The following is a 17460-nucleotide window of genomic DNA, read 5'->3' as shown; positions in this document are numbered from 1 at the left end:
ATTTATTTCTCACAAGTTTGGAGACTGGGAAGTCTGAGATCAGGGTGCCAGCATGGTGGCATTCTGGTGAGGGCCAACTTCCTGGCTTGTAGACAGCTGCTTTCTCACTATATCCTTACGTGGTGGAGAGCAGAGAGAGAACTAGCTCTCTTCCTCTTCCTATAAGGACACTAATCCCATCATGAGGGCTCCACCCTCATAATCTAATTACCTCCCAAAGTCCCCACCTTCCAATACCACCACATTAGAGCTTCTGTATATGAATTTTGAGGGAACACAAACATTTCCTCTCTAGCGTTGTTTGTAACTCCTTTTTCTCTTATCTGATATAAAAGACAACTTCATAAAGCAATCATTATAAACCCATGATGGTGGGTATACAATGAATAAAGATGTAATTTATATGGCAATAATAGCAAAAAGGAAGGGGAGACAATGGAAATAGATAGAAGCAAAGTTTTTATATACTATTGAAGTTAAGATAGTATTAATCCAAACTAGATTGCTATAGGCTGAGATGTACAGTAATCTTCAGGGCAACCACTAAGAAAATAACTCCCCAGGCCCCTCCAGTCAGGCTTATCACCACTCAAGAGATTTTGCTCCGGTAGCCAGCAGAAAGGGCACAGGCTTCAGGGCCAGACAAGGCATGATGCAAATTTTAGCCTGTTATGTGATGCTGGGTGGTTCATTTTCCACATCAGTAAAGTGGGGATTAAAAAAATCTACCCTGTAGAAGTACCATATGCATTACACAGTGTCAGGCACATAATAGGGAGTCCTTATATGGAAACCATTATTACTGCTATTATTATTATTATTGCTATTCTCCAACTACCCAGATCCTCTATGACCTTCAGTCTCTCCAAGGTTCAACGCCTACAAAGTCATCTCTGACTATTCCTTTCCTCATCTAGTGTGTTTCTAAGTAGCAAACAATTGATCAGTCGCTCTCTAGCTATTTATATCAATAAATGTTTCTCAACTAGGCAGTAAGCAACTTGAAAGCATATATTATATTCTAGTCCAGAGCACCTCTTCAGCTGTAGTACAGCATAGTGCTTAAAATCCTAGACTTTCAAGCCGACTGGATTCATAGCCCAGCTTCTTCATTTATTATCTAAGTGATTCTGGGCAAGTCACTTGACCTCTCTATGCTCAGTTTCCCCATCTGTGAAATGGTACAACAATAATACTATAGTGCCCACATAGAGTGGCTGTGGGGCTTAAATGGAATAAGAAGAGTGTCTGGCACAGAGTATCTGCTTAATTATTGTCTGTTGAATAAATTGACTCAAAGTCCAGAATTCTAGATAGCAAGTAGCTGAAACTAGGTCAACTGACACAAATTAATCTTCACCTTCCACCATAAAAATTCAATTTGGAAACACACCGCTTGCTTTGGTAAATTTGCTTGATTACAGCAACGTAGTAAGATAAAATAGTTGCCAAAGTTGTTTTTCAGGAAATGGTTTGAGACTAAACTGAAAGCCCTAAACCTAGTAATCAGGAGGGTATCCTGATAAACTGCCTTATATGTGTGTTCCTCACGGGGACTCACAGCTCTGGGAGAGAGACCACCATTGTTTTGTCTAATTAATAGAGGAAGGAGATAAGACATGAAAAGGTTGCCTTTTGAAGATATTCAATATTATTTGTGTTCCAGGAAAACCACCTGGGAGTAGTCATTGTTATCCCTGTTATACAACAGAAGAAACCGAGGCTCAGAGAGGTTACCCAAGGTCATACAGCTGGTGAGTTGGCAGGGTCAGATTCAAACCCAGATCTCCCTGATTCCTGAGGTCACACTGACCCCTCCCCACAAGGTGAAGTTCCCAGGTGAGGCTGCCTTGAGCAGAGAACAGGGCTGCCTCAGACTTCTTGTGAAAACACACAGAGACAGACAACACTCTACCCATGGAGTTTTGACTCATGCTCACCCTCAAGACTGAGGGACTGGTTTTCTCCTGGCTGAAAAGGGTCTCTGGGTTTACAGAAATGTACTCAAGGTCTTAGAGAAAAATGGAGACCCAACTTATGAGAGAAGGAAGCAGACACTGCTACAGATCCACCACCTCTTGTGCAAAATGATCTCAGATGCCCTTCACCTTGGCTGGGGGACATGCCCCATCCCCCATCCCGTCGCTCACAAACACTAAAGGCAGAGACGAAAGTGCCTGCCTTCACACAAGAGCCACTTGTGGTTTCCCTCCCCTCTCAGCACACCACTTGGGAGGGCCTTTCAGTTCTCATAACGCAAGTGACTTTGTTTTCTCTGCCACAAGTTATAAGGGGCAGAAGGAGGTGTCTACTTTGTTGCCAGAGCCTGCCCTGGAATTAGCCTTGCACCATTCGGAAGACCCAGCCTTGCTGAGCGCTGAGCGCAGCAGTCCCTTGGCGAGGCAGCGGTACTCCCTGGCTCCCCAGTCATGTTCTGGCAGCTGTCTGCAGTGGTGGTGCTCTTCGTGTCCCCGGCCGGTGAGTGACACACATGACTTTCCATGGTGACCCTGCCACATCCGGTCCTATTAAATGTAAATGCATTCTAGTGCCAGTGACCAAGGTGGGGCAGGACAGATTGGAGATAGCTGTAGTGGCTTCAGCTACTGTGGGTATTTGACTTGGGAATGCCTCTTTATTACCTTACGTGTGGAGCACACCTTCATTTTTTTTTCCAGAGGCTTTCACAGTTTGGACTTGTTTTCCATGAGTCAGGCAGCGTAGGTGTCCACCCTGGAAGACAGTGACACTGCCCCTGGTTCCCAAATGGTCTGTAGGCACCTGATTAGGGAGAGTTTGTACAAGTCTCTTCGATTTAAGAGATGGAGAACTGAGCCAGGGCTTAGAAATGGGGCTCTTGCCAAGAGCCTGGGGAAATCATGTCATGCCTTGCTTTTTCTGCTTTTCTTAAACGGAGCGCTATGTGTATATTATGTAACAGCGAGTTGTGAAGGTGAACGAGATGTGGTCTGACAAACTGCCGTCTCAGAAACATGTAAGCCAGGGCATCAAAGATTTCTTGTTTCATTACCAGTATAGGTCAGATCAAAGAGACTGTCTGGGAAGCTGAGATTTTAATGATTCTTTTATGTCTGTGCCCCCTGCTTTCACCAAGAACATTTTCTCCCTAGGACGTTGAGTCCTCTTATGTGCTTTATCAAGTTTGCTGGTTGCTTCACAATTCCTTCCACTACCACTGACTTGAACATGTGAGGGAACTAGCTCTGTCCACATGGCCTTACTAACACGCTCAAATGGGAGACACAGCTGCACTTGAGTGTAACACGAATTGTCATGAAAGTTGGGTGAAAGGTCAGGCCAGCGACCCTAATCCAGGCTGTTTTTCTTTGTGCCACACTTTCAGAATTAGAGTTTCACATTCTTTTGGAGGCAAAATGAAAAGTAATCATTATATTTAGCAGAGCAAGCCAATAAAACAGCAGAAGATCTCAATGTAGCAGTAACCCTTAGTGACCTGTCTGTGGGCGCCAATTCAATGGCTGGCAGACGACTGGTGGATTCAGGAGGGCAATGAACGTGTGATAAATGCACAGCCAGGTGGAAAGGAAATGCCCACGTTGCCCTTTCGTCTCTGAGCTGTGCATTCTTAGAGGTGAACATGGGCGCTCAGCTAACAGATGGCAGCCCTGAGATTTGCACCCAGGAAGTTCACCTTTGGGGTCCATGCTCTGCACTTCTGCACTATACTTCTGCATGCATATGTTCAAGAAATACTTGTTGAATTGCATGTGAGCAAAAACCATTCGACATTTTGCTCGGAGAGACATAGCTTTTAGGTAAGCTAACTATGTAATCTTTATCTAGTCACTTTGCTTCCCTGATCTCAAATTCGAACCCCATAAAATGAGGAGATTTAAGTTTGTATCAGTTAAGTTTAGGTTCAGCTGCACATAAGAGACAAGTGCCAAATAGTGAATTAAACAAGATAAGTGTTTGTTTCTGTCTCAAGTGAAAACAAGTCCAGAGGAATTCAGACCGGGTCTGTGTGGGGACTCATTCTTGTGGACCCACCATCCAATGTGTGACTTCCACCTGCAAGGTCTCCTCATGGTTCTAGATGTCTGCTGGAGCTCCAGCCATCACATACACATTGCAGCCTGATTAAAGGAGGAAACAGGAAGGCAATAGAGAGGCCCCCTAGGTGACTGAGCTCCCTTCAAGCAACCTTCCCAGAGGCCCACATAACCCTACCACTTGTATTGCTTTGACTTGAACTCAGTCACATTCCTACCCATCTGGAAAGGAGGCTTAGAGATGGGGGGCTTTATTCCATGCAGCAAGTGCTCCGCTTAAACTCATGGCTCAGTTACTAAGGAAAAAGGAGAGACTGGATTTTGGCGTAGTCAGCCAGCAGTCTCTGACACAGGGCTAGAGCCCCTTCTGCTCAAGGGTTTTCTTTGAGCCTCAAGTCCCACAGAAAACTGACAGAGGCAGGATTTACATCTCTCTGCTAAAAGGCCTAAGATGAAACTGTGAAACTGTGAGCAGAATCTTGTCAAGGGCCCACCCCTGCTGCCCCACACATCCAGAAACCGTCTTCCTGCCGCATCCAGCTAGGGCTACCTCTGCTGCCCGGGGAGGTGCCAGAGAAAGTGCTCAGGAGTTAAGCTCGACTCCCTGCCCCTGGACATGGCCACAGCACTCCATCTACTCCCCAGCTGTGCTCCTTAGAGCTCTGCAAAAGGTAGCCTCTGAGACCTGCCAGGTCTGCTCCCTGCTGGCCCTCCTCCTGACCCCTCCTCACACCCTCCCAAGCTCCCATGATGCTGACTCTGCTGTTCTGCAGAGACATTCCAGGCTCTGAAGCCCCATGCCTTTACACATACTCTTTCTCCTGCCTGTGGGATGCCATCTACTTTCCTGTCTGCCTGAAGAATTTCTCCTTGTGATGGATTCCCCACCTCACCCCATAGGACTCAGGGCCTGCTTCAGTAATAACACCTGGGCTCCCCTGGTGGTGCAGTGGTTGAGAATCCACCTGCCAATGCAGGGGTTCCGGGTTCAAGCCCTGGTCCGGGAAGATCCCACATGCCGCGGAGCAAGTAAGCCCGTGCACCACAACTACTGAGCCCGCAAACCACAACTACTGAGCCCACGTGCCACAACTACTGAAGCCCGTGCCTAGAGCCCGTGCTCCGCAACAAGAGAAACCACCGCAATGAGAAGCCCATGCACCGCAACAAAGAGTGGCCCCCGCTCGCCGCAACTAGAGAAAACCTGCACACGGTAACAAAGACCCAATGCAGCCAAAAATAAATAAACAAATAAATTTATTAAAATAATAATAATAACACTTGTCACACCAAGGAGTATAGTCCATTTCTGTGTCTGCCTCACAAGGCTTTGCCCCCCTGAGAACAAAGACCTAACCCCAGTGCCTGACCTGGAGCTTGGCTCAGAGGAGGCGCCTCTGTATCTGCTGAATTGGGTGTGGCGGGGAAACCAAACTAAGGCTCTCTGGGAAGGCCCGACTGTCTGGGAAATACCTAAAGAAGCAGTTCTTGTGTGGTCACTGGCTTTGCCAGGGCCTGGCCGATGGGTTATCTCTCACTCCTCCTGCGAGTTGTAGGGAAACCAAAACATTCTCACGCCCCTTCCTGCAGTTCACCATCTAGAGGAATACAAACAAGGGGTTAAGCCTCCGGGGTACTCATTTGCTGAGTCTCTTGAATCCTGGAGAGGAGATGCTGAGGTTCTGGGAGTGGGAGCTTCGCAAATCAGTGTGTGGACTTCAGGCTGTGTTCTTCTGAGTAGAAGGAGAACTGAGAGAGTCTGAGCTGTGCACTGCCCTTGCTTCTGCCCACTGCCCACTGCCCACTTTGTGGTTTTCAGACAGACCAGTGAACTTGACTAAACCTTTAGGCCAAAGATCCCATTGAAAAACTATGACCCAATTTTGACCAAGATTGGTCATATATGTGTGGTCATAAACATAGATTTTGTAAAACAGGGTATTTTTCAGAGCATTATTTCCATTGAGTACCTAACAAACATATGAACTTTCTGGGATGTATTTCAATGCACAGCATAGCTACCTCTGTCAAATTTCCATCTAACTGCCTGCCCATGTTTTATACCCCACACTCCTACAGGGAGATGAGGAGAGGAGGGGAGGGACCAGAGTAGAGAAAGAGAAGAATATTAGAACAATATTTCCCAGACTTGTTTAATTGTAACACACTCTGTTACTTTCAGTCACTTTTGTTCCTGCCACCTACCAGCCCAGGCTCCTGTCCGCCTCAAGGTCACATACCATATGGAGACACCATCACCTCCAGGCACCTCACAAAGACTTCCTATATACCAAGCACACTTGACAGTGTACCGTGAGTCTTCTTGTCCTGTTTGGGGTGCTGTGCGTTCATGAACGGCCAATGTGCTTTTTTCCCTTACTTGAGTTCATTCATCACTGCTGAGAGAGGAGTTCTAATTGCATTATGAGGAAGGCTCCCCCTTTGAAAGGGTGTGCTACTCAGTTGAGGAAATTCTACTCAGTTGAGAAGATTTGCTTTAGTTCATAAGCATAAGCTGTACACAGTGGGATTTTATCAAGGACCTAATCTTCCAGGAGAGCAAAAGTCAGGTGGTTCCCAGTCTCCTGGAGTTCTCTGCAGCAATCTTTGCTTTTTACTACAAGATATTCCTAGATACCACATCTGGGAGTGAATTCTATTTCTTCATAGTAATACTATGACCCTAACTGGGTTCCCGTTGGGTTTTTGACCCAGGGAACAGCAACTCAGGTTCAGCCCAAATGAATTATGCAAATAAATCTTCAACAACTGTCAACCTTCATAACAATCTTGAAAGGAAAAATCTTGCTCCAAGCTCTACAGTATGGGCATAAAGGCTCCACGTATGATTTTACAAAGATTTGTGAGGTAAATCTATAGCCCATAAAATCTGCAACTCTCAAATATCATACATTTCAATTGTCCAAGTAAACATTTTAGATACAAGAAAAGACTCTTTAGTAATAGTCTCAAGTAACTTAATGTCATGAATAATGTCTTCTTTAAAGGTTATCAAAGGCATTTTGAACTGATACTTTTGTCTTTCCCATTTTGCAAACCAGCTGTGCAGAAATAATTTATAAGTGCTACTACTGGGCTTCAAGTTAGCCTTTTCTTCTGGAAAATAATCACTGTTTTAGCATGTGGGCCTTTGAAAGACTCTCTGAGGACCACCATTATGAGGGTTTAGTGAACTGGGGTCACTGGAGGGGGACCCTACTCTTCTCTCCTCTGCTTTTGTCTCTTCTCTTACCATTCTTCCCAGTGACACGCACCACCTCCACCCATGCCCAGATCCAAGGGCAGGCTTTGGTTCAGACAGGGGCTTGAGTCTCAGCTTCAAAATTTACTAGTTGTGTGATTATGGTCAAGTTAATAGAATTTTCTAAACCTGAGTTTCCTCATCTGAAAGACAGATAAAGATTAGTACCCGTCAGGGGGTTTTTGAGAAGAGCTGGTGAAATAAGATCCTCGACCTGAGGCCTGCCATGTAGTAAGTGTTCAGTAACTTGGAATTTTTATTGCTATGGGGAAAGTACCCACCTAGAAATGTACTGGATGAAAGGGAGAGATAGTAAAGGTGTTTATGGATGACTTTAATTCGATGTGAAATTCAGGACTTTATAAACACCAGCATAGAGTGATCTTCTTTCCCTTTTCCCCGTGTTTTTCCAAGTCACTGCTCAGCACCGGGCAGTAACAGCTCCAATGAGTGAAAATACAATGCATAAACATAGTGAAACCATAGCATTAAAGAGACAGTGCCATCTCTCAGTGTACCTGATCGTAAGCTCCCAAGGGACATCACCTGCAGTTGTCTAATTTCTGGCTTGCTCTGTGCTTGGAAGGAGACAAGGATAGAACTATTCTGGTTGAAAAAGATTCAGAGGCCTTCGGCCCTGAAGGGATGACCCAGGAGAGAACCTATGACGATAATACACACTCTAGGTATGCTTAATAGTCCAGGAAGGCTTTCACTCAAACCACCTTGTTTGAGCCTGTTAATAACCCTAGGAGGTCTACAATGCTGTAACCACCATTTACACATTCAGTTATTTATTCATTCATTCCGTATCCACTGAATACCTTCTATGCACAGGCACTGGTGGTGAAAAAAATTACCCACAGTTCCCACCTTGAGCTTGCTTTTCATCTAGTGGGAGAGAGGCACAATTAATAAATAAACATATAATCAGGGCTGATATTCTGCTGGTACACACTGTCTGGACAGGCTTATTGTTAAATATTTGAATACCGTCCCCTTATATAATTACAAGCTGTGATTAATGCAGTGAAGGCAATGAATATAATACTGTGATGGAGAATTGTGGGGATGGGGAGCTGTTTCATGTGGGAAGGATGGGAAAGACTCTTTGAGGAGCTGACATTTAAGCCAAACCATGAAGGATGGCACACCAGATATATCAGAGCACTTATGGATTAATTTAATTCCTCAGTTGGAAAAGCCTGCGCTACTCTAAAGGTTAAGTAAGGGAATGACAGAAACTGGGGTACATTTTGAAAACTGATGGTGGGGCTTCCCTGGTGGCTCAGTGGTTAAGAATCCACTTGCCAGTGCAGGGGACACGGGTTCGAGCCCTGGTCCAGGAAGATCCCACATGCCACAGAGCAACTAAGCCTATGCGCCACAACTACTGAGCCTGCGCTCTAGAGCCCGTGAGCCACAAGTACTGAGCCCATACACCACAACTGCTGAAGCCCAAGCGCCTAGAGCCCGTGCCCCACAACAAGAGAAGCCACCACAATGAGAAGCCCACGCACCGCAAGGAAGAGTAGCCCCCGCTTGCCGCAACTAGAGAAAGCCCGCACACAGCAACGAAGACCCAACGCAGCCATAAATAAATAAATGTATTAAAAGAAAAGAAAAGAAAAGAAAACTGATGGTGAAATAAAAAATGGAAGGGAACTGAATCTCTTGTCATTGGAGGTAATTATGCATAGATTGGCGGAACACATGGCAAATATCCAACAGTACAATTCACACATCAGATTAGGGTTTGTACTAGATAATCTTTAAGGTCCCTTTCAAACCTGGGATTATATGATTCTCTGAAAACTATACAAGTCTGTGTAAATCTTTATTACTGTTATTCATGCTGCCCCAGCTCTATCAGGTCATCACAGCAGCACCCTACCCAGGAGCACACTCTATCCAGGAACTGTCTGGATTCACATTTGAAGATGGAAAATGAAGAGGCATTGGCACTTAGATATCTAGCTGAGCATGCTCGCTGGGGTGATAGTACCACACCCCACACAGAGAAATGGGAAGAATATCTCCAGTATGCTCACAACCCTGTAAAAACATGGGTGCAACCAAAATGTTAAAATTGTGGCCTTGTGGTAGAATTTTGAGTGACCTTCACTTCACTGTTATTTCCTTGTAAATTTCCCCCAAATCTGAAAAACACATGTTAATTTTTAATGAAGAAACCTTAAAGTGGAGTGGGGGAGGGCTTCACTCATGTGAGCCATTGGTTGGTGTATTAACATTTTTGTTTCCTAATTTGCAGTGATTTTGCATTATGGCGGTCATGTGAGAGCAAAAGCGTTTCCAGAAATCACAGGCTATTCTCCACCTGCAACAGTACAGACCACAGCAAAACCTTGTCTCCTGCAGCCAACGAACCGTGTTCCTCAGAAAACTTTAGCAGCAAGGTCAACAGATGGGCATGTCACCTCTCAGATAGCTGTCACAGCATCCACCTCTGAGACCCTAACCACACACACAACCATAAAAATTCCAGCAACAGCTTCCCTGGTAACTGCAGACAGCACCCCCTCCACCAGCCCGACAGCCCACACCCTAGTCACAACCCTGGCCACACCCAACAAGTCACACACGGCTGCTCCAGTCACTGAGGCTACAATCAGCCCCAGCACAGGTCCCAGTCCACCACCATCCACCGTCACCCCGCCAGCCCACAGAACTGGAGCCAGGCCGTCGACCGTCAGCCACACAACTGGGAAAACCACCCAACTCAGTAACCAGACCACCCTTCCAGCAACATTGTCCACCACACCACACAACAGCACAACCAGTCAGAAGCCTACTCAACCCACCCACACCCCGGAGCCCACCAACGCAACCCACAGAGCCTCGCCTGCCACCATAGCTCCCAGGCCCACCCTCGCACCCCAGCCATCGTCAGCCAAGACTGGAATTTATCAAGTTCTGAACGGAAGCAAGCTCTGTATCAAAGCAGAGATGGGGATAGAGCTGACGGTTCAAGACACGGAGTCGGTAAGTCCGGCACAGGACTATAGCACTGCTTCAAAAAGTTTTGAGTGGGGAGTGCCTTGCTGAAAATGAACGTTCCCCTGCATCCTATATCTTGGAATGAAATAGGTATCTGCGGGCTCCTCTTTCTCCAAGGTGCTCTGTTACGAGGTGGATCTGTTTTAGAACACATACAAAAATAGACACTGATAGCGACCGTATGAATGAAGAAAGGCACACACCAAAATTTTAAATATGCACACCCTCCACTTTTAGCCACCATGGGCGGAGTGTTGGATGTGGCCAGCATTGACCCCAACCTGGCCCTGCTCCTCTGGATGACTTCCAAGCCTCAGCAACTTTCCTGTGAAATGAGAGGTTTGCATTAGACGGTCTTTGTGGTTCCAGCCAGCTGTGACATTAATATGAAAAATCCAGGTGAATGAGAAGATTGGAGAGGGTGGGAGTGGGGCTTAGATTATTTGATTTACTGAAAGAATCACTATAAAAATTCTTCCTTTTTTTGCACAGTTTTTATGATGTCAAGTAAAACTTCCACATTTGGTTTTTATTTGAAACAGAAGTACATTAGATAGCAAAACCTTTCCTGTAGCGCCCAACATGTTTGCTTGAACAAAAATTAAATTCTACACGGTTTTTCAAGAATATACCTGCCATGAATTATCTATCAAGGAACTCCTCTCTGTGAGAGCACTCCTTCTTTAAAAAAAGTCTTTTAAACATAACAGTTTGGAAATGAGAGGTGTCTTCCAGGGACTTTGAAATTCTCCAGTGAACACCCACTAGCCTGGAGTTTCAGGCTCAATTACCAGCCTGTGCTTCTGGTCTCCCAGCTAGAGTTTTCTTTGACATTCCATTGAGCCAATCTATTTTATTTGGTTTAGGTTTTTTCACCTCAGAAATACTTCAACATCGACCCCAATGCAACCCAATCCTCTGGGAACTGTGGCTTCCGAAAATCCAACCTTCTCTTGAATTTCCAGGGCGGATTTGTGAATCTGACATTTACCAAGGTGAGGCTGAACTCCTTACACTAACCTGCTCTAGCATCGCTTTCCCTGTCCCTCACCCTGGGGCCCGGTGGTGCAATCCCACACTTTAAGTTCCAGGGGAAACAGACCTCAGAGCCTTTCGAGATTTCTCTGATAAGAATGAGGGTCATGGAGACGGAGAGGAGGCAAGTGTCGACATCTTCCGTTTGCTTTCTTCCCTCTTCAGCCTCCTCTGTGCGGCCCAAGAAGGGCTTTGATGCCTCTTGAGAGAGATGTGGCCTTGGGGAACCTGGCCGAAGTGCCATTTGCAAACCACCCCAAGGAGGAAGCTGTACCGATGAACAGACCCACAGAAATACCCAGTGGGCAAAAAGAAACAGGATTACTCTGAGACCAGAGTCAAATGTCACAATAGGTTCTTTCCAACCACAGAAGGCAAAATTCAGGGACTAACCAGGGGCTGCGTTTTCCAGGCCATATCCTGGAGTGGGGTAGACAACTGAGTAGAGTGGAAAAGCATGGTCATGAGATCAGAGTCTTGGCTACAAATTGGACTCTGTTCTCCTTTTGACATCAGGCAGGCAACTTAATCTGTTTGAGGTTTGTTTATTTGTTTGTTTATCATTTGAAAAATGAGGAAAAGAATGAAAGATCACTCCCGTAAAGAGCTTTGTTCAGTACATGGAACGTGGATGCTCAATAGACACTGTAGCTGTGATTACAGTGACTGAAAAGGACAAATGTCTTGGGAACACAGTGATGGTCAGCCCCCTCTCAAAGGAGGCTTGCCCCTCCTTGGTCCAAAGTGTCTTTCAAATAAGCCAAGAGGACCCTTGCAGCTGGCACTCGGTGTGGGCCTTCTTCTTACCTGTCTAACGTGACCTCTGAAGTTAGAGGGTCTTGGTTAGCAGATCTTGGAGAGCAACGAGCACAGACTTTGGGATCAGACAAATCAAGATTGACTCACAGCCATAATACTTACTAGCTGCGTGACCTTGGACTAGTTGGGGCATGTTTCCTCATCTACAAAAAGGAACTAGTTATAGCTACTTAGTGGGACCCTTGGGAGAATTAGAAATGGTATATGTAAACCGACTAGCACAGTGAGTGATACATGCAACGGCCTTTATTGCATGGAGTTATTATTATTGTTAATGTTATTGACTTGGTCTCATAAGCTTTTTTTTTTTTTTAACTGGAGTATAATTGCTTTACAATGTTGTGTTAGTTTCTGCTGTACAGTGAAGTGAATCAACTATATGTATACCTATATCCCCTCCCTCTTGGACCTCCCTCCCACCCCACACCCCCATCCCATCCCATCTAGGTCGTCACAGAACACTGAACTGAGCTTCCTGGTCTCGTAGCCTTTGTCCTTCTCATGATACTTTTCTCCTTAAGGTAGAAATGCCCCTGAGAAGTTGGTGGTTTCCTTTCAGTACCAAATGGAAACAAGCATAGTCCTTCACCAGAAGAACACTCAGGGCAGAATAAACGCTCTGTTCCTGCACAACTGAAGTTAATCTAAAAAGGTGTCAGGGATTTTTGGAAAGTCACTTTGGCAAAATGGCAGAGGATAGGCATAAGCATTTATGCTTTAGTCTAGGGCTTGATCCCACCCAACCCACTGCCCCTGTGAATAATTGCCTACAGAAAGGCGTCAGGAACCTCCAGTGTCTGTGTGGGGCACACAGTGGCCACTGCTGCCGGGCCGCAGGCAGAACGAGTGTCTTGGCACCTTTCGATGTCTTTCTTTGCTCCTTTCCTCTGTCTCCTGGAACGATGCCTTCAGGCTGGGCTCTGTTTGACCAAGCTCCACCCAAGTGCCGAATGCCAGCCGTTCTGGAAATCCTCTGTGCCTCCAGAGGGTGGACAGGAAATGAGTGTCCAGTAGAGCTGGAAGGACCAGCAGGGCTCCCTGCCCCCGACACCTTCGGGAAGGAGCAAGGTGAGCCGCTCTCAGTCCACGGCTCCAGGTGTTGCAACAGCTGCTTTGCCTGAGTCTCACCAACGAAACTCACCTTATTCATTCCACTGCCAGCACCAAAACCCGGAGCAGGCACCCTTAGCTATGCCCCAAGAGAAAGCAAAAAGGCTCATAGAAAGTAAAAGTTCCCCCCAGCCTTAGCCCTTCTGGGGAATTTATGCATTTTAAAAGAGAAGTTGTTTAAGCCAGAGCAGTGGCCACAAATCCAAAGATTACAGGGGCTAAGCATAGAACTTAAGGAGTGAAGTAGTGAAGAAGTAAAAATGTCTTTTTCCTTGAAACGGGCAGCTCTTATTTTTTATTTTGACACCTTTGAGGAAGACTTTATTTCCCCATTAAATCTGCATAAGAAAAATGTTAGAGTAAGTGTGAGGTGACAAGCGGCAGCCCCAGTAGTGACGGGACAAGAGGGAGGGGTTGGGAGTACCCATCTCCCTACCAGCCACTCCTCAGCTCCAGCTGGCGGGGTTGGCGGTGGGGCTGGCATCTAGCCCTGGGGACTGTCACTGTCCTTTATGGTAGGTGTTCATTCTGGACGGTGGGGTGTCCTGCATGGCCACTGCCCTACTGTGCCCGTTAGAAATTTACACATCACCTCTATCAGGTAGTAATAAGAGACCAGTGTTTGTCAACCCTTCTTGTTCAAGAGAAGGTAGAAATCCCAATCTTTTTCTGAAAGCACATGACTTTTTAGTGTTGGCAACACATTTTTCAGACATTTGAACACTCCATTGGTCAAACAAAGCGAAACACAGCTGTAGGCCCGCTTTGGCCTGTGGATCCCGGCACTGTGCCTTCTGCCCTAATGGGGGAACTATGTGAAATGCATTTAGGCAGGAAAGATGTCTAGAACCTTCCACAAGAGAAGTGGGCTCAACAATTCAGTCAACCACTTTTCACATGTTGCTACTTTCCACACCAGTGCTTCTCAACAGCAACAGTATTAACACTTGGGTTTAAACAGATAAGTCTTTGCGGCAGGGCCTGTCCTGAGCCTTGTGGGATGTTGAGCAGCATCCCTGGCTCCTGCCTACTGGATGCCAGTAGCAACACCCAACCTCAGCTGTGACAACCCAAAATATCTCCAGACGTTGCTACATGTCCCCTGAGGGGCAAAATCACCCTCGGTTGAGAACCAGTGCTCTAGAGAAAAAAGAGAGCCTTAGAAAATAGGAATGCATGTTAGTTATAACATAATAGATGTTATAAAGAGAACCAGGTTGTAGAATGATAACTGGATGCTGATTAGCAAGACTGATTTGTCAGCCAATTTACCAATAAGAATTTACTGAGCACCTACTTTGTCGCCAACACTGAGCTAGACATAACAGGAGAAATAAAAGAAATACAGGCTATAGTTTTAGGTTTCAAATCATGCACAATAATTTGTCATTTTTAATATTGAAATACTGCCAATGGCAGAAACGTAAAGAAAAACTTGCCTCCTAAACTGTCAACTTGATGTTGTTGTCAGTCAAGACTTCACTTATCCATATTATTACTGTGTGACCATGGACAAGTCACTAGCTCTCTCTCTGAGCCTTAGTTTCCTCCACTATAAGATGGGACCAACCAGGACCTATTTTGTTGGGCCACTGTGAGGGTGAACTGGGCTGGTGTATGTGAAAGTGCTGAGCACGGCGTCTGGAGAGGGGGGCTTCCTGTCTCGTTTCTCTCAGTTTCATTTTTTAAAGAACCAAAAACGTTTCCATGTCAATGTCTCATTTGATTAAGGTGACAGTGCTGAAAGCTGTTCAGACCCTTCAGAGGCAAGATAAATATATCTCCTTTCCCCCTGCTCCCCACAACTTCCTTGTTTTAAAGGGTATTTTGTTTTAAAAACATCTTCCAGTAACTGTGTAGAGTTTATGTTTCTGTTCTCAACACTATCCCTTTCTCATCCACCTGGTTGGAAGGGCAGTGCAAGCCTCCAGCGCCGGCTCTGGGACCTGGGAGAAATCGGTCACCAGGAGAGAGGAGCACCAGGGCAAGGCAGTGAGTTGGAGTCGATGAGGTCTGGAAGTCGAATAGTGCCCACCCACCTGGTGTTTCTCCAGAGCCTTTCAGGGGCATTTGGAGCCCTCTTAGCTTATAGACTCCTGAGGACTGTTATCAGTGTTCAAATGTTAACACACTCAGAGTGCGCTGTTTAGAACTTGCCAGGTGTGCGGCACCATTTCCTGCCCTGTTTTCCCTTGTGGGGTTCCCTCTGCCTGGAATGCCCCTCCCACCCCTCATTCATCCTTTGAGATGAATTATCAATTCATCTTCACTCTGTGAAGTCTCCCCACCCCAATCCCCACGTCCATCCCAGGTAAAACTGGGACACTTTCTTCTCTTGGTTTCCTGACCCTCCATATATTCCCTGACCTCCATAAATGCACTTACCACACATTTTGCCATCTTGAAGGCAAGTCTTGACTTATTCACGTTCCTCTCTCTAGTGCCCAGCCCTGACTTTATACATAGTATACCTTTAGCAAATGAATCCATAAAGGAGTGAATCTAATTTCACAGAGAACTCTGGGGCAAGTTGCCAAGAAGTAGACCAGCAGCTCTAAGGAAATAGCCTCTTTGGCCTCTTTTTGTGACATTCAGAGCTGAGGTTTCTTTTCTTTCTTTCTTTCTTTTTTAACTTTTTATTTTATATTGGAGTATAGTTGATTAACAATGTTGTGTTAGTTTCAGGTGTACAGCAAAGAGATTCAGTTATACATATACCTGTGTCTATTCTTTTTCAAATTCTTTTCCCATCTAGGTTGTTACATAACATTGAGCAGAATTCCCTGTGCTGTACAGTAGGTCCTTGTTTGTGATCCTTTTTTTTTTTTTTTTTTTTTTGCGGTATGCGGGCCTCTCACTGTTGTGGCCTCTCCCGTTGCGGAGCACAGGCTCCGGACGCGCAGGCTCAGCGGCCGTGGCTCACGGGCCCAGCCACTCCGCGGCATGTGGGATCTTCCTGGACCGGGGCACGAACCCGTGTCCCCTGCATTGGCAGGCGGACTCTCAACCACTGCGCCACCTGGGAAGCCCTGTGATCCATTTTTAATATAGTAGTGTGTGTATGTTAATCCCAATCTCCCTAACTATCCTTCCCACCCCCCAACACACTTAGAGTTCATTCTCTAAGTCTGTGAGTCTGTTTCCAGAGCAGAGGTTTCTTGATGAAGTCGACAACATTGAACAAAAAAAGGCCTGATTGCTGTCCACATCCTGAACATCTGTGACTGTGAAACTCCCACGATACATTTTGCAGAAGTTGAGGAGAGGACCCTGGGCCTCACCGTCTTTGGCAAGCTGCATTTCTGGGCAGGCTTGACTGGCTGGCTTGCTCTGGACCCTGTCCTTTGCTAAGGAGAGTGTTTAAGTTCCTTGAATTAAGACCTTTTGATGAGATATTGCAGAGTTCTCTTTAGACGCTGGCGGTGAGGAGCCACGTTGTCAGCAGCCATTGGTTCAGTAGTGAGATGGTACTTCTGCAAATGGTCCCTTCACATGGACATGCTATAAGTGCTAAAGTACCATATTCAGCTCTTAGGAGTCCTTGGCCCCCTTTTGTCACTCTCCAACCTCAACCCCAAATGAGAAAAACATCTGGCAGAGAATAACCCCGTGGGTGTCAAAGGAGAACGCACTATAAATTGCAGAATATAAATTGCAGAATGTGTGGCATGTAATTTCCCTTGGGCTTTGGGTTAAATCTGACACCTGCTTGAAGTTCTCAACCTCCCCACCACTGCCTTCCTCTGTATCCACCCCATTCCCGTCCCTGAGAGCTAAAGTTTCAGCCTGGTTCTTTAATCCATAGGGCTAGCTAAGCTTAGCTCACTGGCTCGCTCTCTCTTTCTTTCTATTTGTGGTGGATCTGAGCTCTAGGACATAGATTAAAAATTATCATTTGAGGGCTTCCCTGGTGGTGCAGTGGTTGAGAGTCTGCCTGCCGATGCAGGGGACACGGGTTCATGCCCCAGTCTGGGAGGATCCCACATGCCGCGGAGCGGCTGGGCCCGTGAGCCATGGCCGCTGGACCTGCGTGTCCAGAGCCTGTGCTCCACAACAGGAGAGGCCACAGCAGTGAGAGGCCCGCGTACCGCAAAAAAAAAAAAAAAAAATTATCATTTGATCTCAGTGAGAGAGGTTTACTGGGAAGGGGAAATCTTTTTATTACTGTTGTTAACAACACTA

General features: G+C 46.1%; 1 protein-coding gene across 2 annotated transcripts in view; it reads left to right on the top strand.

The window, feature by feature from the left end:
- Window positions 1–2274: 2274 nt before the first annotated feature.
- LAMP3 (lysosomal associated membrane protein 3) overlaps window positions 2275–17460 on the top strand; it is a 35710-nt gene continuing 20524 nt past the window's right edge. For both annotated transcript variants that reach the window (XM_004278492.3, XM_033403113.2), the window contains exons 1-3: window positions 2275–2478; window positions 9569–10299; window positions 11181–11309. In XM_004278492.3, the coding sequence (XP_004278540.2) occupies window positions 2430–2478; window positions 9569–10299; window positions 11181–11309 (909 nt within the window). In that variant the 5' untranslated portion in view covers window positions 2275–2429. The remainder of the gene's footprint in view (window positions 2479–9568; window positions 10300–11180; window positions 11310–17460) is intronic.

This window comes from Orcinus orca, chromosome 5, assembly GCF_937001465.1.
Source record: "Orcinus orca chromosome 5, mOrcOrc1.1, whole genome shotgun sequence".
NCBI lineage: Eukaryota > Metazoa > Chordata > Mammalia > Artiodactyla > Delphinidae > Orcinus > Orcinus orca.
The sequence above is the reverse complement of the archived record's forward strand: the minus strand, read 5'-3'. Positions and strand labels throughout refer to the sequence as shown.